The sequence below is a fragment of the Mesocricetus auratus genome, unplaced genomic scaffold, assembly GCF_017639785.1.
Source record: "Mesocricetus auratus isolate SY011 unplaced genomic scaffold, BCM_Maur_2.0 Super-Scaffold_100033, whole genome shotgun sequence".
NCBI lineage: Eukaryota > Metazoa > Chordata > Mammalia > Rodentia > Cricetidae > Mesocricetus > Mesocricetus auratus.
Window position 1 is genome coordinate 7952236 of NW_024429213.1, and position 19795 is coordinate 7972030.

Below are 19795 nucleotides of genomic sequence, written 5' to 3' on the forward strand. Positions count from 1 at the left end.
GTATTCTATAGTAGAAGGGAGACATTTTCATGGCTGTTTATACCTGCTTAGTAACCCATTTGTGATACAGAATAGTCATGAAACCTTTCCTTTGGTGGTAGATATTTGGATTATTTCCAATTTTATTTTGTCACATAAAAAACATTGTGCAGGCTTCCTTTCATACTGTTGCTGATTTCAATTTCCTTCTATAAATATTATACCACCAGCATTGTAGGAAAATGTGAGCTTTGATCTTACATTGTGTTTAAGGACCAGAACTAAATTTCAGCCATATTAGCTAGTATATATTTACCTCATTATAAATCTGTTGTACTTATATGTATATGTCTGGACAATGATGACTATAGATAAATTATGATGTGTTTTATGGACCTCATTCATATCTGTGGACTTGCCCAGCATGTTGTTAATTACAGTAGATTTCTTGTCACTATATGACCACTGAATCTAAAAAACTTGTAATACTTGTCATTGTTTACTTTACACAATATCATTGAATCTTAGTAAAAGATGTAAAAAAAATATGCTCCTCTTCCTTTCTGCCAGACTCTTAAAAGTGTATCTTAAAAGAATGCTGCTTGTCCTTAGCATATTCTTCATGGTTTTCAAGCACACAATTCAGGGATCAAGGGAATCACAAGATCTTAGTAGGTCTTTTAAGACAATAGCAAGTTCAGCATTTTATCCTAAAGATGTGATTCCATCACAGAGTATATATTCTCAGATTACATTTTTTAAAGAGACTTTTTAGAAATAGTGTGGCTGGGAGGTTAACAGGAACACATCTGGATGTAGGGAGAATCAGGAGACAATCCAAGTAGTTAAGTATGGACATTCCATTGGTGACAAGGTAGATGAATGTCAGTAGACAGCAAAGGAAGTGAATATAGGCTGCAAGTACTTGGAAATTCGAAGGAGTGGGGCTTGATGGTTGGATACAGGCAGTTAGGAAAAAGGAGGAGCCAAGGTTGGCTCTCCATCTCTGACTCGAGCACTTGGCATGTGATGGTGCCTTTGACTGCTCTGTAAACCAGGCTGGCCTTGAACTCACAGAGATCCACCTTTCTCTGCCTCCCAAGTGCTGGGATTAAAAATATGCCCCACCACTGCTGGACAAAGCATAAGTATTTTTAAGATTTCTATTACTTGACATTCCAAATAAAGAGAGAAAATATGACTAGCTTTATCTGATTGTCTCATTTCTCACCTGCTTTTCTAGAATTTAGTGTCCTAAGTTATTTACCTGGTGTACTATGGACAGACTTCTTTTGAATCCATAATATTGTCTTTGGTAAACAAGGGCAAATCAAAGTCCAGTTTTGTTTCTATGGCAGGATGGATAAATTTAATAGACTGTGGGTGGCAGATTGACTACATTCATGGGAAAAGAGGTAGATATTACAGCCAGGAGAGCAAGCATGTAGAATTACTAGAAATGTGAGTCAGAGTGTATGCTTGGGGCGTTTCTAATAATGGTAGATCTTACTTTGAAGTCAAGTATAAGACAAGAACATGACTGAAGATAAGTTTGAACATGTCATAATAAAACCATCAGTAATGTTTACAACTTCATGCTGCACATTATATTTTATTGTCTTTGAAGTCTTCTTAAGAGCCAACTGACTTTAACTGCAATGTCCATTTTGCAGATAAAAAATGATACTTATAAAGTTGCAGTTTGTTCAAGTCTACAACACTATGTGCTGCAGCCAGAATTCCAACTTAGGCAGTTTGAGTCTAGGGCCCACTCATAATTACTATGCTATGTCTGTGTCTTTTGATTCCATGTTACCAAGGTTTTTAATCCATATATTCAACAAGTACTTATAGAATGCCTGCAGTGTACTAGGTATTGTTCTAAGTGCTACAGATTTAACAGTGAGCAACTCTGAGTCCATAAATACATGGACTTAATATTGTAATGGAAGAGATTAACGAGTATGTAATACTAAAAGTGAGTACTGAATGTGCCATTAGGAGTGGAACCCGGTGGGAGGTAGAAAATGCTGAGCATTAGTGACTATTGCTTGCTTCAGATAGGATATCTATGAAAGCCCTGTCTCAGGAAGTGACCTTTAATCACATGTAAATCTTGACTGTCTAGGTGATAGAGCACATTAGAATAATTTTACCAAAGTAATAATATAATCAGATTTGTACATGATAGAGAGACCTCTTAATTCACTATGAAAAATAGTAGAAGACAGTTGAAACAAAAGTCAGTGAAGAATTCATGCAAAATACATTTTGGATTTCAACTTCTCCATTTAGAGAGGGACCAAAAGCTCCTACAGGGAAGAGGGAACAGGAGTCATGCTCACGAATGAAGTCAAGAGATGAAGGAGATCCTGAAACCTGCTATAATGACTGAAAAAGACTCTGGTCAGCAGATATGAAGGAGTAGTCCAAGGGGTCAGAAGAAAAAGGAATCTCCACTTAAGATTTAGTATTTGTGTTAAAAGATCCAAGGCAAAGCTACCATCATAAAACTTCCAGCATGGAAAATTTGAACTCAAGAAAATGTAGATAATAGAAAAAGGAATTTTGAAGTCCCCAAAAATTTGAGCTCAAGAAAATATAGATAGTATAAAAGGGGACTTTGAAGGAATAACAACTATAGAACAAGAGGCTATTTTGCTAAATGTTGAAAAAGCCTTAGAGAGTGTGTGGTATATATCCATACGTGTGTGGGGCCAGTTGAAAGGTAGCATTGAAGAAACAATAGAGAACAAAGAACAGTTACCTAGAGATCTTAAGTATAAAAGAGAAACTAAGAAGCATGAAGGCCAATGGGACAATATCCAACATACTTTAGGAATAGGAATTCTAGAAATAGAGTGTAGAGAGAATAATGAAAAGGAAAGACCTTGCTAAAGAAATAATAGCCCAAAATGGTCCCAAGTTGAAGAAACACTAGCTTTTCAGAAGTAAGTTTTGGGAATAGATAGGTATTGCTCATCAACTCAGGTCATTAGCATCTGTGCTGATTATAGAACACACACCTATTGTTATCCAGTAGAAGCCTGACCTCCCAGTTAGAGGTAGAATCTAGGCGTGGCTACATTGTACATCTTGGCACCTCAGTTTCTACTTTGCCCACTTGTGAGATTGAAATGAAATGCAAGAGTAGTTAGATCACTATGCTAAATTCATTGCCATAGTCATTAATGCCATTTAGTATAGAGCCTTGGGTTAGGGATTATGATTTTAGAACCCAAGAGTCCATTGCTTACATTTCAATCCTTGCTGTACTACTTTGTAACAATGTAACCTTGGACAAATTACATAACATTTGTATTAAGCTTCAATTTCTTCACCTGCAAAATAGTATTTATCTCCTAGTGTTGTTATAGGCATCAAATTAATACTTACAAGCCACTTAAAATGGTATAGCATATAGTTAAATACTCAGTAAATCTTTGGTATTAGCTCTTAACATACCCACTTTTAACAGGAACATCCAGTATTTTAATCCCAGAGGAGTGACTATTACAAAATTATAGTAAACGGGGATAATAAATTTAGGTTTCTGTGTGTTCCTGTAATACTCAAAGGATCAGTTTAGTTAACTGCTGACTTTTATTTGTCTATGTAAACAGTTTTGTTGCTGTTTGCAAATTGGCCATGATCTTATTTGAACATTCAAGGGCTCATTTTTTTTTTTACTTCGTAATTCCTGAAATTTAGAATTAATTTATAGGCATATAAGATGTCCTCCTCAGTACATAGAAAGTGGTTTCATTTTCTTCTTGTCAAGTTAGTACAGTTCATTCTTAAGCAGATACCAATGATTATACCTGGTTTTATTTATCAGTTTATAAATCCCAACATTAACATTTCATTTTAGCTAAGAAATTCCTGGAAGTAAGAATTAAAGCAGCTGATTTGATTTCAGTATGCAAATGACAGTAGAAAAAATAGAAAATCAATAATTAACTGCATGATTATTTAAGACTATCCATACATATGTCAGATATAAGAATTCTGGGAAGATAGTGCCTGCCTAAGGAACCAGGTGAAAAAACCAGTGTGGGTGCACATACGTGTAAGCACAGTGATTAGGAGGTGGACCAGGTGGATCTTCTGAACTCACTGGCCTGCCAGTGTAGCTGAATCTGTGAGCTCCAGGTTGAATGATAGACCCTGTCTCAAAAAAACGGTAAAAAGCTATGAGGAAAGACATTGAACATCGGTCTCTGGCTTCCACATGAGTATGTTCAGGCACGCACGCACACACACACACACACTCACGCTCACACCACACACACAGAATTTAGATGCGATTAGAAGCAATCTGGTGCATTGACTGTGTTTGAAATGGGGTGGTAGGGGTTCTGACCCAGCTCTCACCTGCAAGGGAGTGCAGGACCAGATCAAACATCGAAGAAACTTGAAAACTTGAAAAGAAATGTCTTCAAACTAGATGAGCTAATATACACAGTAGGTGAAGAGTTGCATGTAAGGTATTTATATTATGTTTTAGAACTAATGGTGGTAAAAAAAAAAGCAATTTATGGAAGAAGGCTGGACAGAAAAGAGAGACTTGAGGGTCTTGAACTTTAGACACGGTAATGTGCAAGTATAACTCAGGCCGCTTAGTATTGTAGGTGAAATCTGTAGATTGCTTAGAAATAACAGTAGCTTTGAAACGTGAATTAACCTAGTGAGTTCCAGACCAGTGTGGAATGAAGAGTGAGAACTTGTCTCAAAAAAAGAGTTGTGTGGTGTGACTATGGTCACTGATGTCTGGAGGTTAGGGAGATGGGTATTCAGCTGTGGGGATTACTGAGAACACTGAGCACAGTTAGGTTGCTATATGATAGAACAGGGACTGTGGTTCCCATCTGCCACCTTTTCCGACCAGGAAATTCACAGAACTTTAGAGAGGTATGGGACCATAAGCAGCTAATACTCCAGAGGACTGCTGCTGCTATTGTAAGATGCTCTGCAGTTACTTGAAGTGGGTGTTTTGGTTTGGTTTAGTTTGGCTTGGGTTTTGTTTATTTCTTTTTATCCACTAGGAGGCACCATTATCAAACATAGTTCTAGTGAGGAACACAAGAATTGCAAGTACTTTGGAAAATCTGTTTGCAGTTTTTCAAGGCACCTAGAACATGTTTAGTGGCACTCTTTTTTTTTTCTTTAAGACAGTGTTGCACTATGTGACCCTGGCCAGGTTGATCTTGAACTCGGAGACCCACTTGTCTCCTGAGTTCTGGGGTTAGAGTTGTGTACTACCACATTTGGCCTTGTAGAACATATTTAGCAATTTGTAAATTTTTGATGGACAAGTCAATATCCCTGATCAAAAAAATCCAAAATACCCCCAAATCCTAAAGTTTTGAGTAGCACAGAAAGGCCACAAGTGGAAAAGTCTGTACCTTGCCTTATGTGATAGATGACAGTAAAAATGCAGGCACATGAAAATTTTGATAAAATTGCCTTCAGTTATTTATAGCCTTTATATATAAAACATAAATGAATTTTGTGTTTAAACTGGAGTCCTGTCCCCAGGATATGTGTGTGTCTGTGTGCGTGTGTGAACATGTGCTATTTAAAAATTGAAAAGCTTTTGAAACCCAAACACTCTGCTCTTGAGTACTTTGGATAAGCAAGACTTCCTCTAAGCTGTTAAATTCTCAGACACAGGGTAGCATAGGCTTCCTTTGCACACGTCCATGCCCAGAACACACTAGGGGTGGCCTGAACTAAGGAAGGCTGCCCGTGAGATGTGTTAAAACAGTATGGATCTGTACACTGATGGCCTAGCAAAGTACAAAGGAGGCGAATGTGTCGGATTTGTACCGCCTTTGCTCCGTGACCTTTCCCCTTCCTTTGGTGTTCCGCCTCCTTGTGCCCACTTTCCCTCACTTGATGCTCGTATTGGTATATTCATTCCTTCCATGATTTTGAGAAGAAGCTCCTTCAGCGCCCACTCGGAGGGGTTTCTTTTTAGGTTCTACCAAACATTCAGATCCATAAAGCTATGAAAGGCCACACTGGGCAGCAGATGTCCCAGAGCTCCCAGCTAGGCAGCATTGGCATTCCCTTTCTGTAGAAGCTCATCGAGCAGTACATGTGATAAGGTTCAGAAAATTACAGAGAATTTTGACTAGTGTAGAGAAAACTAGCAATTCAGAAACCCACTCTACCCCTAAACACAAATAGGGAAACTACAGACTGAATTGAGCTTGTGTAATTTACCAGGAAAAGCCAACAAGTAACAGAATATTGTTTAACAGATCTTTGATTAGCTTTTAAAACTTCAAAGGACTGAGGTTCACAAAGGAAAACATCAATAGATTTTTTAAACTGAAAAAAAAATTAATTTCACTCAATATTAATGTAGAAGAGTTATATTCCATTGAGCATCGAGTTCACTCCAATAAAAGACACTGGAGGAAGATTGTAAAAAGAAAGGGAAGATATTAAGCTTCACATACAAGTAGGTGAGGAAAAATAGGTGATTCTCACCAAAAGAAATACAACTGGCAGATAGGCACTTGGGGCTATATTAGAACGATTTTTTTTGTTTTTGTTTTTTGAAGTACAAACATACTTTTTATTGCATAGGTTTAACATAATTTTAAAAATTACAGAATTTCAAATAAATTCACAAGTAGATATCATCAGAGTCTTAGGAAGCAAAATACCACTAACGGAACCAATTGACTAACAGAAATTTTCTGATATTCTGAAAATTAGAAGTCCATAGTCAAGTTGCTACCCAAGTCCATCTGACTTAGTCACATCATCTCCAGTTACCTCTCCGCTTGGCTGGGTGAGCCCCTTGTGGGATCTAAACCTCCATGTGGCAGGAAGAGAGCGAGAGCTGTTCTAGAAACCGATTCTATCTTGAGGGTCCAATGTGCTTTAATCTATACAAATCTAATTACCTTCCAATACCTTCCTCTGTAAATGCTACCACGTTTGTGCTTATGCCTTCCATCTAAGAAATTGTGAGGCTCATAACATATTTGACAACAATTATGTAGCTGCCACTATTTCTAGTGTTATTTTCCCTGTCTGAAAGTTAATACCTCTTGTCAGGCATGGGCCAGGAATCAAATCCTGGGCCTGTCACATGGCAAGTAGTAATTCTAGCACTGAACTACCCATGCCATGCCCATTAATGTTTTTGACAATATATCATAATTGCTTTATTAAGCATTCTAGTGAGTGAGACCTTTCTCCATTGACATGGTGGTGTTTTTTCATTGACAGTCCTAAGTACTTTTCTGGTCTCTGCCTAGGTTCACACTGAAAGAATACGATTGTGGCCTGTTTACAGTATCCATAGGAAGGGAGAACTTATCTCAGATTAGAGCCTCACACATTTCCTTATCCACCACAAACCTAGCTCACATGCTGACTCACTTCTGGGACTCCATCCAGACTATGTTGTTCCCTGTTTAGAGAAGAAATACCCTGAGACACTACCTTCCTCTAAACTACCCCCTTAGCTCCGATCTTGCACTGTTGTTTTCTTTCATCCTCTTCCTACCCCTTTTCTTCAGAACCCATCTCAGAGGCCTACTTCACAGAAACTTTCCGTATCCTTCAAAGACAGAGCACCTCCCTCCATCAGAATGTAAAGATGCACTCATCTTTGGTTTTGTTTTGCTTTCATTTTTTCTTCATCTCATTTTCTGTGACATAGGCTCATAAAAGATAAGCTATTTGTGAAATTGGTCTTGGTATCCTCTACCTGTACTAAGTGTTCACTAACTGAATGAGGCTAGAGCCCCTCCCAGTTATGGAATGGTATAAATGCAGGAAGACTGAGAAAGGTGTCTGTGTGTGATTTCTCTTTTTCAGAAATGAACTCATTCCCCATAAATGCTCATAAATAATCACCAATACATGGGGTTTTATAATGAAGATAAAGTTGTCTACAGTCTAATTATGTAGACCAGACAGGTGCTTACCTGTAAAATAAACAGTAACTGGCAGTATGAGTGTAAATGGTCATAGGCCCCGATTCTTACAGCCCACATCACATATTCAGTAGAGAGAAGAGTTGGGAGCTGTGATAGACAGGAAGGTTCATAGGAAGTTAATGGAGGGCATCAGTGCAGGTGTAGGAGTCAGACATGTATAAAATTAGACAGAGGATATCCTGGACAGAAGCATAACAAGGACTAACGAATAAGGAAGAGACAGTGGTTATGTAGCATTTGTGAAGATATCAAATCAAAACCACAAACAAAGCTGTAAACATGAGGAAAACTAAAACAAAATTAAGATTCTTTATAATCAGAAGATTAGTTTGCATATGCAAGCATTTCAGGACTTATCAAGTGTACTGAACAGGCATAGTGGCATGTACCTATAATCTCAGCGCTTAAAAAACTGAGTCGAGGGAGCCCTATGAGTTCTAGGCCAGCCTGGACTACAAAGTAAGACCTTGGTCTTAAAAAATCAGAGGACTCATTTAAACAATATCAATAATAGCATCTACATGTATCATTCAGGAGGGTGAGGATGGGGAGCTCTGCAGTCTGAAGATCACCCCCAGCATGTTCATGTTCTTGAGCACAGTGGTCTAGACCATGGGACCTCCATAATTGGCATGAAAATGAATGATGCGCACAGTTGGGATGTTTTCCTCTTTGAAACCTAACCAGTTTGGGGGATACTGCATGGACCTCAAAGTCAGACTGCCTGAGTTTGAATCGTGAACTTATTAAAGGTCAGAGCCAGCCAGGGCTATGCAGTAAGATTCTGACTTGAGAATTTAAAGAGAGAAAGATCATCATGTGACCTTTCACTCGTCCTGTGCTGTTTCTGTTTTCTCCTGAATGAAATGGGGATGCTTGTACTACCTTACTTAATAGACTTCCAGTAGCCGGTGAATAAACTAGTGCATGGAAAACACCTAGAAAACGCCCATCGCATAACTATGCCCTGAATACCAGCATAATTGTTTTATTCCAGCAAAATAAGATCATTGTCACAAATTAATGGATTAAAACAGTTTTGAAAGGGCCACTTTAACACTGTTCTGAAGGAATCACACTTTTAAATGATTAGAACTGATTTATTGGGATAAATGCCTGTTTATGAAAAAGTAAAAAGAAGCAAAGTGTTTCAAACATCTTCCAATCTTTATGTCAATAATACAGAACGTCATTTATATTCCTGACACTGTGAGTATGCCAGTTTATATAGACATTCTTCTCTTTTCTGTTTTCCTTTTTCTTTTTTGGTTTTTGGATACTGGGTTTCTCTGTGTGGCTTTGGAGGCTGTCCTGGAATTCACTCTGTAGACCAGGCTGACCTCAAACTCACAGAGATCCGCCTGTCTCTGCCTCCCAAATGCTGGGATTAAAGGTGTGCGCCACCACTGCCTCGGTTTGTAGGCATTCTTTTTTAAATTTTTTATTTAAATTTTTAAAATCTTATTTTACACACCAATCTTAGTTCCCTCTCCCTCCCGCCCTCCCACTTCCACAACCATTTCCCCATCCCACCTCCCATCCACTCCTCAGAGAGGATGAGGCCTCCCATGGGGGATCATCAAAGTCTATGGCATCATTCGGGGGCAGGACCGAGGCATTCCCAGCAGTATCTAGGCTGAGCAAGGCTGAGCAAAGTATTTCTCCATAGGGAATGGACTCCAAAAAGCTAGTTCATTAGGTATTCTTCTGTTACTGCAATTTCAGTTACTTTCAACTTCCTATTATTAACAACTATGATAAACTATTCTCATTAAAACTGGGATATATCCCTAATTCTTCCCTTTAGAATAAAATTAACTGAGTCAGGAACACTTGTATATTTTAAAGAATCTGACAAACACTATAAAGTTGTCTCTCAGAAAGGTTATGTTGATTGTTGATGTATTTTTCCATGAGTAATGAATTTGCCAACTGAAGAAAAGTTTCTCCAAGGCCAAGTTGTGTGTGTGTGTGTGTGTGTGTGTGTGTGTGTGTGTGTGTTAGTTACATGGATTGTCTTCTTACTCTGAAAGACTAGAACTATGTCCCAACTTATTATAACGTAGTGCTGGAACTCAACTATATATACCAGGTTGACCTAACTGACAGCAAGCCTGTCTGCCTCCACTTCTAGAATGCGGGGTTAAAGGTGTATACTACCACACCAAGGCCAATACCTCAATCTTACACGTTTTGACACCTACTCTTTATTATTGATGTTAGAAATATTGTCTAATCATCCATTATGAGCTATTTCTTGAATGATAAGTTACTGAGCATGCTATCTTCAACTAACAAGTTCTGTGGGGATTTTATTGTTGATTTATTAATTTACTTCTAGCACAAGTGCATTATGATCAGGAAACATATCCTGAATGCTTGCTATGGCTGAAATTTCTAGATTCGCCTTTTACCTACATGGTAATTAATAATAAGCATTTAGGGGTTTTCTGTGCTAGCAGTATGTCACAGCAGAATGTGCTCTATATTCCAATTTTCAAAACACAGCTGTGTAGCCTTTGACAGGCTCTTCAGACATCTGCCAAACAAGAGCTCAGTCTTTCCTCTTAGATCAGCCAGGTGCAGAAGCATCAAGACCCTGGCACTTCATAGTTTGCCCAAAGAGTCCTCCCACAGCTGCCTCCTTTGTCCCTGCCACCACCCACCACCCACCACCCACACTGCCCAGGACAGACGCAGCTCTTCTTGCTCATGCCTTTGAGCTCTGGTCTGTTCTCTGGTTTCAACTCGCTGTGCTGTTTGTTCTTTGAAGATGTAAAATATTTTTTCAAATTTCATCTAGGTTTTATAGTTGTTTCTGTCAAATTCAGGAAAAGTACCAGTCAGAGAAATTTGTCTGTCCTTTTTAGCAGTGTTCCTCAAAGAGTCATTTGCATACAAATCCAACTTGCCGTCTCTTACAAGTTGGCGTGCTATGAGACAGGTACAGAAACTGACTGTAAATATGTAGAAATTGCTGTGGCAATGGCTGTATAAATCATAACGTCTGGTGCTGTGCTTTCAGCTCAGAATCATCCTTAGGCCAGAGTGGCAGAACTGGGAGTGGCATATTCTCATCCTTTTCACAATACACACAATCATACCTTGTGACCTATTTTGTTTGAGACATTGACTTTGGATCATTTTCTTAATTATATGAATAATTCATGATTCATATAGACAAAGAAAGAGCAGTTAAAGTCATTCATTATAGTAAACCTCCCCCGGTTTTTCTCCACATGCAGTACAGATCTCCTCCCCATCCTTTTCCATACAGGATTTCTTCTCCCTCTCATTTCACACTCTTAGGAGACAGCTAGGAAAATACAAAACCTGTTTTTTGAAGATTCATGAACTGCTGAATAAGTACCCCAAGATGGGAAAGCAAAGAGAAGATCAGTAAAAAGCTTTCTCACTGTTTTTAGAAGTATTGTATTTTCAAATAGTGTACCAAAGGAAACAAATCATCAGTTTTGTTTAAAATGTTTAAGGTTATTACATCAGGATTGTGTATATTATGAATGTGTATAGATTAAATTTATGGTGAATAAAATTTGCATAAATAACAATATTTTTAGTTTTTACTTCTGTATCTCATGAAACTAAAAATTAGTACATTGCTTTTACTTATGTTATAAATAATCAGATGACTTTAATAATAGAAAGGTGCAGCTGAGTGGTGGTGGCACATGCCTTTAATCCCAGCATTCAAGAGGCAGAGGCAGGTGGATCCCTGTGAGTTTGAGACCAGCCTGGTCTACAAGAGCTAGCTCCAAGACAGCTAGGGCTACATAGAGAACCCTGTCTCGAATAAACTAAAATAATAATGATAATAATAATAAGAAGAAGAAGAAGAAGAAGAAGAAGAAGAAGAAGAGAATGATGCTTTCTTTCATGCTCATCATTCTTGCTGAATAATCCTTCCTAAAACATGCCTGCATATTTTAAAATAAGTTAAACCTGGGATTTTTGTTCAGTGCTCCTGGTTATGAATCTCTGAATTTAAAAAACATATAATATTCAAAAGACCTCCTTTATTAATAACTAAAACACCAGAGCTAGGGATGTAGCTCAATATTGGAATGCTTGTCTGAGGCCTTGACTTCTACCCTCAGCACTACAGTAAAGAAGAAAGGAAGGGAGTGAGACAGGGAAAAGAGAACTAGCCACATATAGACGTAATACCTATGGAAGAAACTAATGATCAGTATTTGAAATCAGTATAAAAAATACCCTTAAAGTCCTGACTTAGAGATATGAAAATAAATAAGGGCTATATTACTCAGAGATAAAATATTAGAAAATATTACATTCTGGAAGTTAATATATAAATAATTCCATCTGAGCTAAAATATAAAGATATCTTACAGTTTCACGAAATTGTTTTACTTTTTAACTGGAAGAAAAAGTTCATAAAGATAATGTGAAGCTTAATTTTGCCAAATATTATAGTATGCTATTATAGTATTTAAAATTGTATAATACTCTACAAGAATAGACCAGTCAGTGAAATGGAACAGAAACCAAAAAAAAAAAAGCCTGTGTGTGTATGTGCATGTGTGAAGATTGTCATTGGAGGTGCTAGTATTTCAGATATGACCAGAAAGTAATGCATTGATCAGTTCTGATAGCTATAGCACTGGTCGGTAAGTAATTCCTAGTTACTTCTCAGAATCATTCCCTTCTTAGACTTGGACCTCTAATCACTTTGCCACCTCCCCAGCACCGTCTCCTTCCCCCCTCTCCTGCCCTAGATCCATCTGAAAAGTCTTCCTTTAGCCCTCAGGACAGATTCAGTTGTTTATTTCTGTATTATGTGATCCATTTGGCTTTCTCCTTTACCCAACTTTTTGAATGGCACTTATCCTAAAATTCAATGAAAATGGAAAATGCGTAAATAGGAGAAACTCCTCACTGTGAGATTTCATTTTGTCAGTTCTCATAGATCAACTAAGCAACTTAAACTGCAGCCATTTTTTACCCCACAGTAAAAATAAAGAAAGAAAATACTCAGCTTTTCTGGTAATCATGGAAATGTAAATTAAAACAGGCATAAATGACTGCCTCCTCTGGCAAAGATGAGAAAGAGCAGTCATTGGTGGGGCATGGTAGAGGAAAGGGCTCTCTACAATAACAGTATGAATTGTTAAAATGTGTCTGGCAGTATAGATAGCAAAAGTATTATTATAAATACTCCCACTCAAAAAATCTCTTCTAGAACATGGTCAGAGTTGTGCACAAATCTTGAGTACACAAGAGAACACACAAAATTTTTAAAACGCAAATTTTTATCATAATAAACATTTTGAAGAATCTGACTTGACATTGAAAAATGCCCAAGGGGATAAAAGATAAGAAAAATGCCCAAGAAGTATGACATTTAAGACTTCTAGAATTAGTGGAGAGGGTGCCAGAATAGACCTTTCTGTTAATCAGATTAATGACTACGAGGCTAACTGTCATCATAGAACTTCCATCCAGTAACTGATAGAAGCAGATGCAGTGACCCACAGCCAAGCAATGGACTGAGCTCCCGGAGTTCAGTTGACGAGAGGAAGGGATCATATGAACCAGGGGGGGTCAAAATCATGATGAGGAAAACCACAGAGACAGCTGACCTGAGCCAGCGGGAGCTCACGGACGCTGGACTGACAGCTGGGGAACCTGCATGGAACTGAACTAGACCCTCTGAATGTGGCTTGATCTGTTGGGGTAGGGGGGCTGGCAGTGGCACCAGGACCTATCTGGGTGCATGAACTGGTTTTTTTGGAGCCCATTCTCTGTTGGTCAGCCTAGTTACACTGTCTCAACTTGGTATGTCAGACTTTGTTGGCTCCTCAAGGAGTGGATAGGGGGTGGGGGCGGCAGAAGGGGACGGAGGGGGCACTGGATTTGGTATGTAAAATGAAAACAATTTTAAATTAAAAAAAATTTAAAAACCTCATATAAGTATGGGAATGTTTCATTTGCATAAAAGCACACAAATGATGTAATCAGCTGTTCATTGTAAGTCCCTGGGAAAAGCAATGAACACAAGCAGACTGATTTGAGTCCTGTTACCATTACTCTATCCATTAACTAGGTTTACTTAAGAATCAAACTGACACTTTTATGGGTGCTTAGTTGTAAGTATGAAAGGAGATCTGACAGACTACTTCCCATGAAATCACATAATACTAGTGTGTGAGTGCCCTGACTTTCCATTCCAGGAATTTCTGTTTCTCAATATTTTACCTGCACTAATTATACTGAAAACTGACCTACAGAATTTGAAAGTACTTCATGAGCATTATGAAAATATTAGCTGTTAATATTTGAATAGTTTTTAATATAAGTAATCTTACCTGAGTTTCAAGTATGTGTCTGTCTGTGTGTGCATGCAATCTAAAAGGTATGGTGCAGACTGTAGTTTCTTAGCAACTAAAAGCTTTGTAGATGGGAATGGAATGAAAATTTGAATTAAGGTAGGTTTTAAATATGGAAAAGCATATACAGAAGCATATGCCAGGAAAAAGGAAAGGTATATTAAGAAAGTAATAATAAGATCAGTTTATGTAGAGTTTGATTTTCTTAAAACGTCACGAGCAGATTAGATTGAAGAGATCTCACCTCCAAGGTGAGAAATTGAGAAATTTTAAGGTTTAGGGCAAGGTAGTATTACAGAGTATTACTAACACATCAGTATGTTAGGATGTGTCTGTAGTAATTTATTTGGGTAATAGAAAGTAAAATAAATAAATTCTGTATTGACTTTTTCTTTTTTTCCTTTCACAAAAAGTAATTTAAATTTCCCATTTATTGGTGATAACTATTACAGAATGTTGGGGGGAGGACTTTGTATTCTTAAAATACAAAGAGAATTTGGTAATTTAATTCAAAAATTACACACACCACCTCTAGAGTTGCTCTCTTCTTAGACTTACTACTATGATAGCTGCGTTACTTGATATTTCTGTTAGCTTAATCTCTATAAAAGTTTATTTTTCTGTAGATTTCCAACAATTGTATAATTCCTTCTACAATTGGTGTGTGCTTTTCATTGAAAGAAGGGGGGTTTAAATAATGCACAATTGTCAGTAGTCATTCAGCTCCCAACATTGATGTGTTCGCTTGAATGTTGTCTTGGAAGTTGCTCTTTTCTAATATTATTTTTCACATTTCTCTGCAGTATGGATGGAGCAGATCTGTGTTTTGAAATCGTAAAGCGAGCTGATGCTGGTTTCGTGTACAGTGAAGCTGTAGCCAGGTATGTGATCTGCATGTAATCCCCAGAAGTAAAGTGGAAGTAAGAGATGGAATTGACCAAGAAATCGTGGGAAGTTACCAGCTCTTCTGTCTGCAGATAACTTAGCTGCTGCAGTATGTGTGTAGAAGCTGACAATAGCTGGAAATGTACAGTGGATGACCAACCCTGCATCTGCTAACATGGCTGCTTTTGCACGCAAATGCTCCTATTTTACCCATTCCTGGTGTCTTTCTACAAAAAGGGTTTTGGCAGCCCAGGAACCACATAGAATTAAGCTTGAAGGTTTGGCAAATTGTACCTCATTAGTTCTTTCTGTTGCTTTTTAGTGATTTTTCACATTATTATGTGGCCAGTTAATCTAAGGAAAGCACATAAGAATAAGAGGAGCAAAATTAAAATCACCATTTTTCTGATGAATATGTTGCTTCAGGCCAATATGTGGTCTCTCAACCAAGTGACGGCTGTTATACCAACTGGAGCAGTAGTCATAAAAACTCAAAAGAGAAGTAAATATGAAAACTTATAGTAGCCACGCATGCACTACACCACTAGCTTATAGACTTAAAGCAATACAGCTTTCTGCTTTGGTTGGATTCAGTCACAGCATAATTATGCACTGGCACGTTACTGATTTGATAACCTGAGATAGAGCCTTCCTCCTCAGTCACTGGCCACAATATGGTGAAAGGATTGATTAAACTGTTTCATAAGTGATTCTAACTTTCCTGTCATTCTTTTATAGTATCCTAGAAAGAAATAGTTAGAAACAACTATGTAACTACCTTAATACAACTTCTAGCCCCATGTAGGCTGACTGAGGAGCAAGAGGTTCCAGTGCAGAGGATGAAGTGGGTGGGACTTGAGCACAGAATAATAATATGCTCAGTGTGAAATAGCTGATGTTTTTGGACTCCTGGAGCTGGGGAAAAATCAAATGAAGACTTAATATATTAACTATAGTATTTAGTAGTGTCACTGACATATAGTAGAATGGAAGCTAAATATCCTCTTGTCATGTGTATCATGCTCACTAAAGCACATTCTAGGTGTTTTTAAGTCCCATTCTTCTGTTTTTGAGCTTATATCACAATTTTGGGGTTTTTTTTGAGTCAGGGTTTCTCTGTATTGTTTTTGGAGGCTGTCCTGGAACTCGCTCTGTAGACCAGACTGGCCTCAAACTCACAGAGATTCGTCTGCCTCTGCCTCCCGAGTGCTGGGATTAAAGGCATGTGCCACCAACACCCGGCTTTATATCACAGTTTTTAAATTGTTGTGCTTCCAAAGTAACAAGCATGTTCTAATGCTGCACTCAGTGTTATCTTGATTTTTCTTGTGGCATTGTTGTGAAACACCTTATTAAAGTAAAGGGAACTCTCAGACTTTGCACACACACACACACACACACACACACACACATGCACACATTTCTTAAAGAATTCAAGGAAACTTTTATATATATTTTTTGTCACCAAGCATTGACCTGGCCTAGGACCTCTTGCATGCCATGCTGGTCAAGTCCTCTACCCTATTCCCTATCGTGGTCTTTTGTTCATTTAATAAGAACAACATGAAGTAAGCAAAATCAAAATTTCAGAATTTTCATTGTTTGAACTTTTTCTCAATGAAAGGAGGTGACTTTTTTTTTCCTTTTGAAGCACGGCCACACTGGAGCACCTGGCATGCATGGTGGCCACTGCTTTTCCTCTCATCTTCAGTTTTTGGTAACATTCCTTAGTTTTCCTTCACCTTCAGTCCTGGCTCTCCAGTTGCTCGGGGTCTTGGCGTAGGCATGCAGAAGTGATGCTATGCAGCTAAATGACTTCTGGGCTCCCGCAATGTTGAGACTTTACAGAAAAGGAATCTGTTTGTGTATATATCAGGATGAAAGCTTATTGATTTTTAAAACCCGCTTAGATTTGCTGTTAAATGATGGTTTTATGAAAGGAACCCTTGAGAATGGAGCAGAAAAGAACAGCAGTGGGACCAGCATTGCTCAGCAATGTGTGGACACACCTTCTTGAAGTCTCTTCTTCCCTAACAATGAAAAAGGAAGCAGGGAGACTCGGGTGGCATCATTAGCTGTGTTCCCTTTTATGCCACATCAATAACAGGGTATAGAGAGTCTTCTCATGCTGTGCAGTGTTTGGCCAAGTGACTTCTCACTTTCTTCTCTCTGGTTCAGTGATTTTCTATTAGGAAATTCAGCTTGTATGGGTAATCTAGTGAATCCAGCTGCTGCAAGACCTAGAGTCTCAAATAATCAAATGACCAGAGCTGTTCTCTAACTGACTGAGTTTCAAGCAGAGTGGCAAACATGGCACAAAGCACAGATCTGTGTAGTGCTTATTTAGTACATTATAGCACAATTAGTTAGTGACAGCCTCTGTCCTTTCCGTGCTAATGAGTTGTGGAACAGGCTAACATCAGGTTGTCAACTCCAGCTCTTAAAATCAGACTGATCTATTTTCCTAATAACTATAATAATAATGATTTTACTGCAAGGTTCAAACCACCTTGACATTTGTTGTTAGCCATTTTCAGGGAATCATAAGTCCTCCAAGGTCTACCGTGAATGAGTAAAAGTTCTCCACCGTAAGTTAAGTCCTCCTGACTTAAACAAAACTTAACTGTAGGCTACACTGGTCCAAACAAAGCCCTTACATGTCTATTCTCAGCAGAGCATCACACTAAGAACTGCTTAGGGCCCAGGTGTGGAGAGATGACCCCTACAGGATAAAAGCCTGGTCTACTTTAAAGCTCGGGTTGTTTTTCTCCTCTACCTCTCATTTTTTAAAAGGGAAATTTACAATCTATTATAATACATAAAATAGTTATTTGTATGAGCATGTTAGACGATAGTGTACCAAAGAAGAACTTGATAGAAATCTTTCAGTTATAAAACAGGAAAGCTTTTTGTCCTAAGTCATAAACATACCTGTAAGGTCTTTTGTGAGTGCTCTAATTTAAAGTGTTTTGTTTTACTTTAATGTCAGAAATATACTATCTGAAAGCACAGTTAAGTTTAATAAACACTGTACAATAAAATGTTGAAATAAAGCACTTCTATACAGTGGTTGCTTGAGATAAGGGGGGGGCATCCCTATCTTGCCTTAGTTTGACTTCCAAATGTTGTACTTTATGATGGTATAAAAAGGATGTGCAGTCAGTAGAAACTACACTTTAGGTTTTCCTGGAGTAGTGCTATGCAGGGTAACGTTGCTAATGTTAGTGTTTTGAGCATACTTAAGGCAAACTAAGCTTAAACTCTAATGTTTGGTAATAGGTTGGGGGTGTGTTTAATGCATTTTCAACTTACCATATTTTCAGCTTCAGATAGTTTCATCTAGATGTAAACCTATAATAACTGCAGGAACATTTATACTCTTGTCATCCTCAGTCATAGTTGACCCTGTTATAACTTGAAAAAAACATTAATTCTTCCTTTGTTCTTTGCCTGTACACAGTGGAAGCCTCTGCAGACCCCAGCTGTCTAGAAATAGCCTTGCTTCATTCAAGAGCACCTTCAGCTAAAGCCTGACTAACTTACAAAGAGCAATCACATGTGTACAGGTTTTTAGATTCTCCTCATGGCTAAGTGGTCACAAGACAGAGAGCTGCTTTGAGTAGCTGACTGAAGACCACAACCCCTTTTGTCAGAACCATTCCGATAGCATCGAGCAGTTTCCTTCATAGCAATCCAGTTTAGCTAAATAGAGGTAGCCAAGATATTAGAGGATTTTTTCATATTTTAGATTTGTCTCTTTGGCGTGTTTATGCTGTTTATTGATTATGTGGAATTATTTTGACTTAGCTCAAAAAAAAAATTCTGTTTCTTGAAGAAGCACATAAGTTTGTCAACTTTTTTTATTAAGTCACTGTCTTGTTTGCCCAAATGAAAGATGTTTGTGCCCAGCTAATGTAAATGTGGGAATTATAAAGTAGAGGCACTTTGTATTAATTTTTAACCATGAAAGTTTTTACAGTTTTAGATTTCTCTTGTATTTTGCAGCCATTACATGAGACAGATCCTGGAAGCTCTGCGCTACTGTCATGATAATAACATAATTCACAGGGATGTGAAGGTAAGTATTTCTTGTCACTAACTATAATGTTTATAAAGGGAAACTACTAGGTGATAATAATAATAACCAGGAATTTTTCTTTAATATAGAGAGCATCTTAAATTTTACTTGCAAATAAGAATCAGTTATTTTGTATTCAGAGTCATTGTACTAATCCTTATCAGGAACAGTATGATTTCAATTTCCTTAGGTTTTTTCCTAAAAGATACATGCAATCTAATGTTTTTCCTCTTTTGCCATGAGAGAAAAGAAATCACAAAGGCAATAAATAAGGAAAAGAAAGCTATTTTTTAAAAATTAACTATATTCTTAAATTTATCATTTGTTTTTCTAAAACTTTTCTGCAACCAAATTTCTGTCTGTTTAGTAAAGCTAAAGTGTTGTAAACTGAAAAAAATAATTGGAGACAAGAATAGTGCCAAAGTAACAGATACCAGAAACCAAAAACTATTTATCAGGTTAGAGCCAAAGGGGAGCGTTGCCTTGGAATCAGAGTCATCTTCGTGGTCTTTGCTAACTTGACC

The 19795-nt window shown here is 37.8% G+C and overlaps 1 protein-coding gene across 11 annotated transcripts in view; it reads left to right on the top strand.

The window, feature by feature from the left end:
* Positions 1-19795, top strand: part of Cask (calcium/calmodulin dependent serine protein kinase) — a 315809-nt gene that overhangs the window by 143751 nt on the left and 152263 nt on the right. For all 11 annotated transcript variants that reach the window (XM_040733749.1, XM_040733750.1, XM_040733751.1 and 8 more), the window contains exons 4-5: positions 15112-15189; positions 19199-19271. In XM_040733749.1, coding sequence (XP_040589683.1) covers positions 15112-15189; positions 19199-19271 — 151 coding nt within the window. The remainder of the gene's footprint in view (positions 1-15111; positions 15190-19198; positions 19272-19795) is intronic.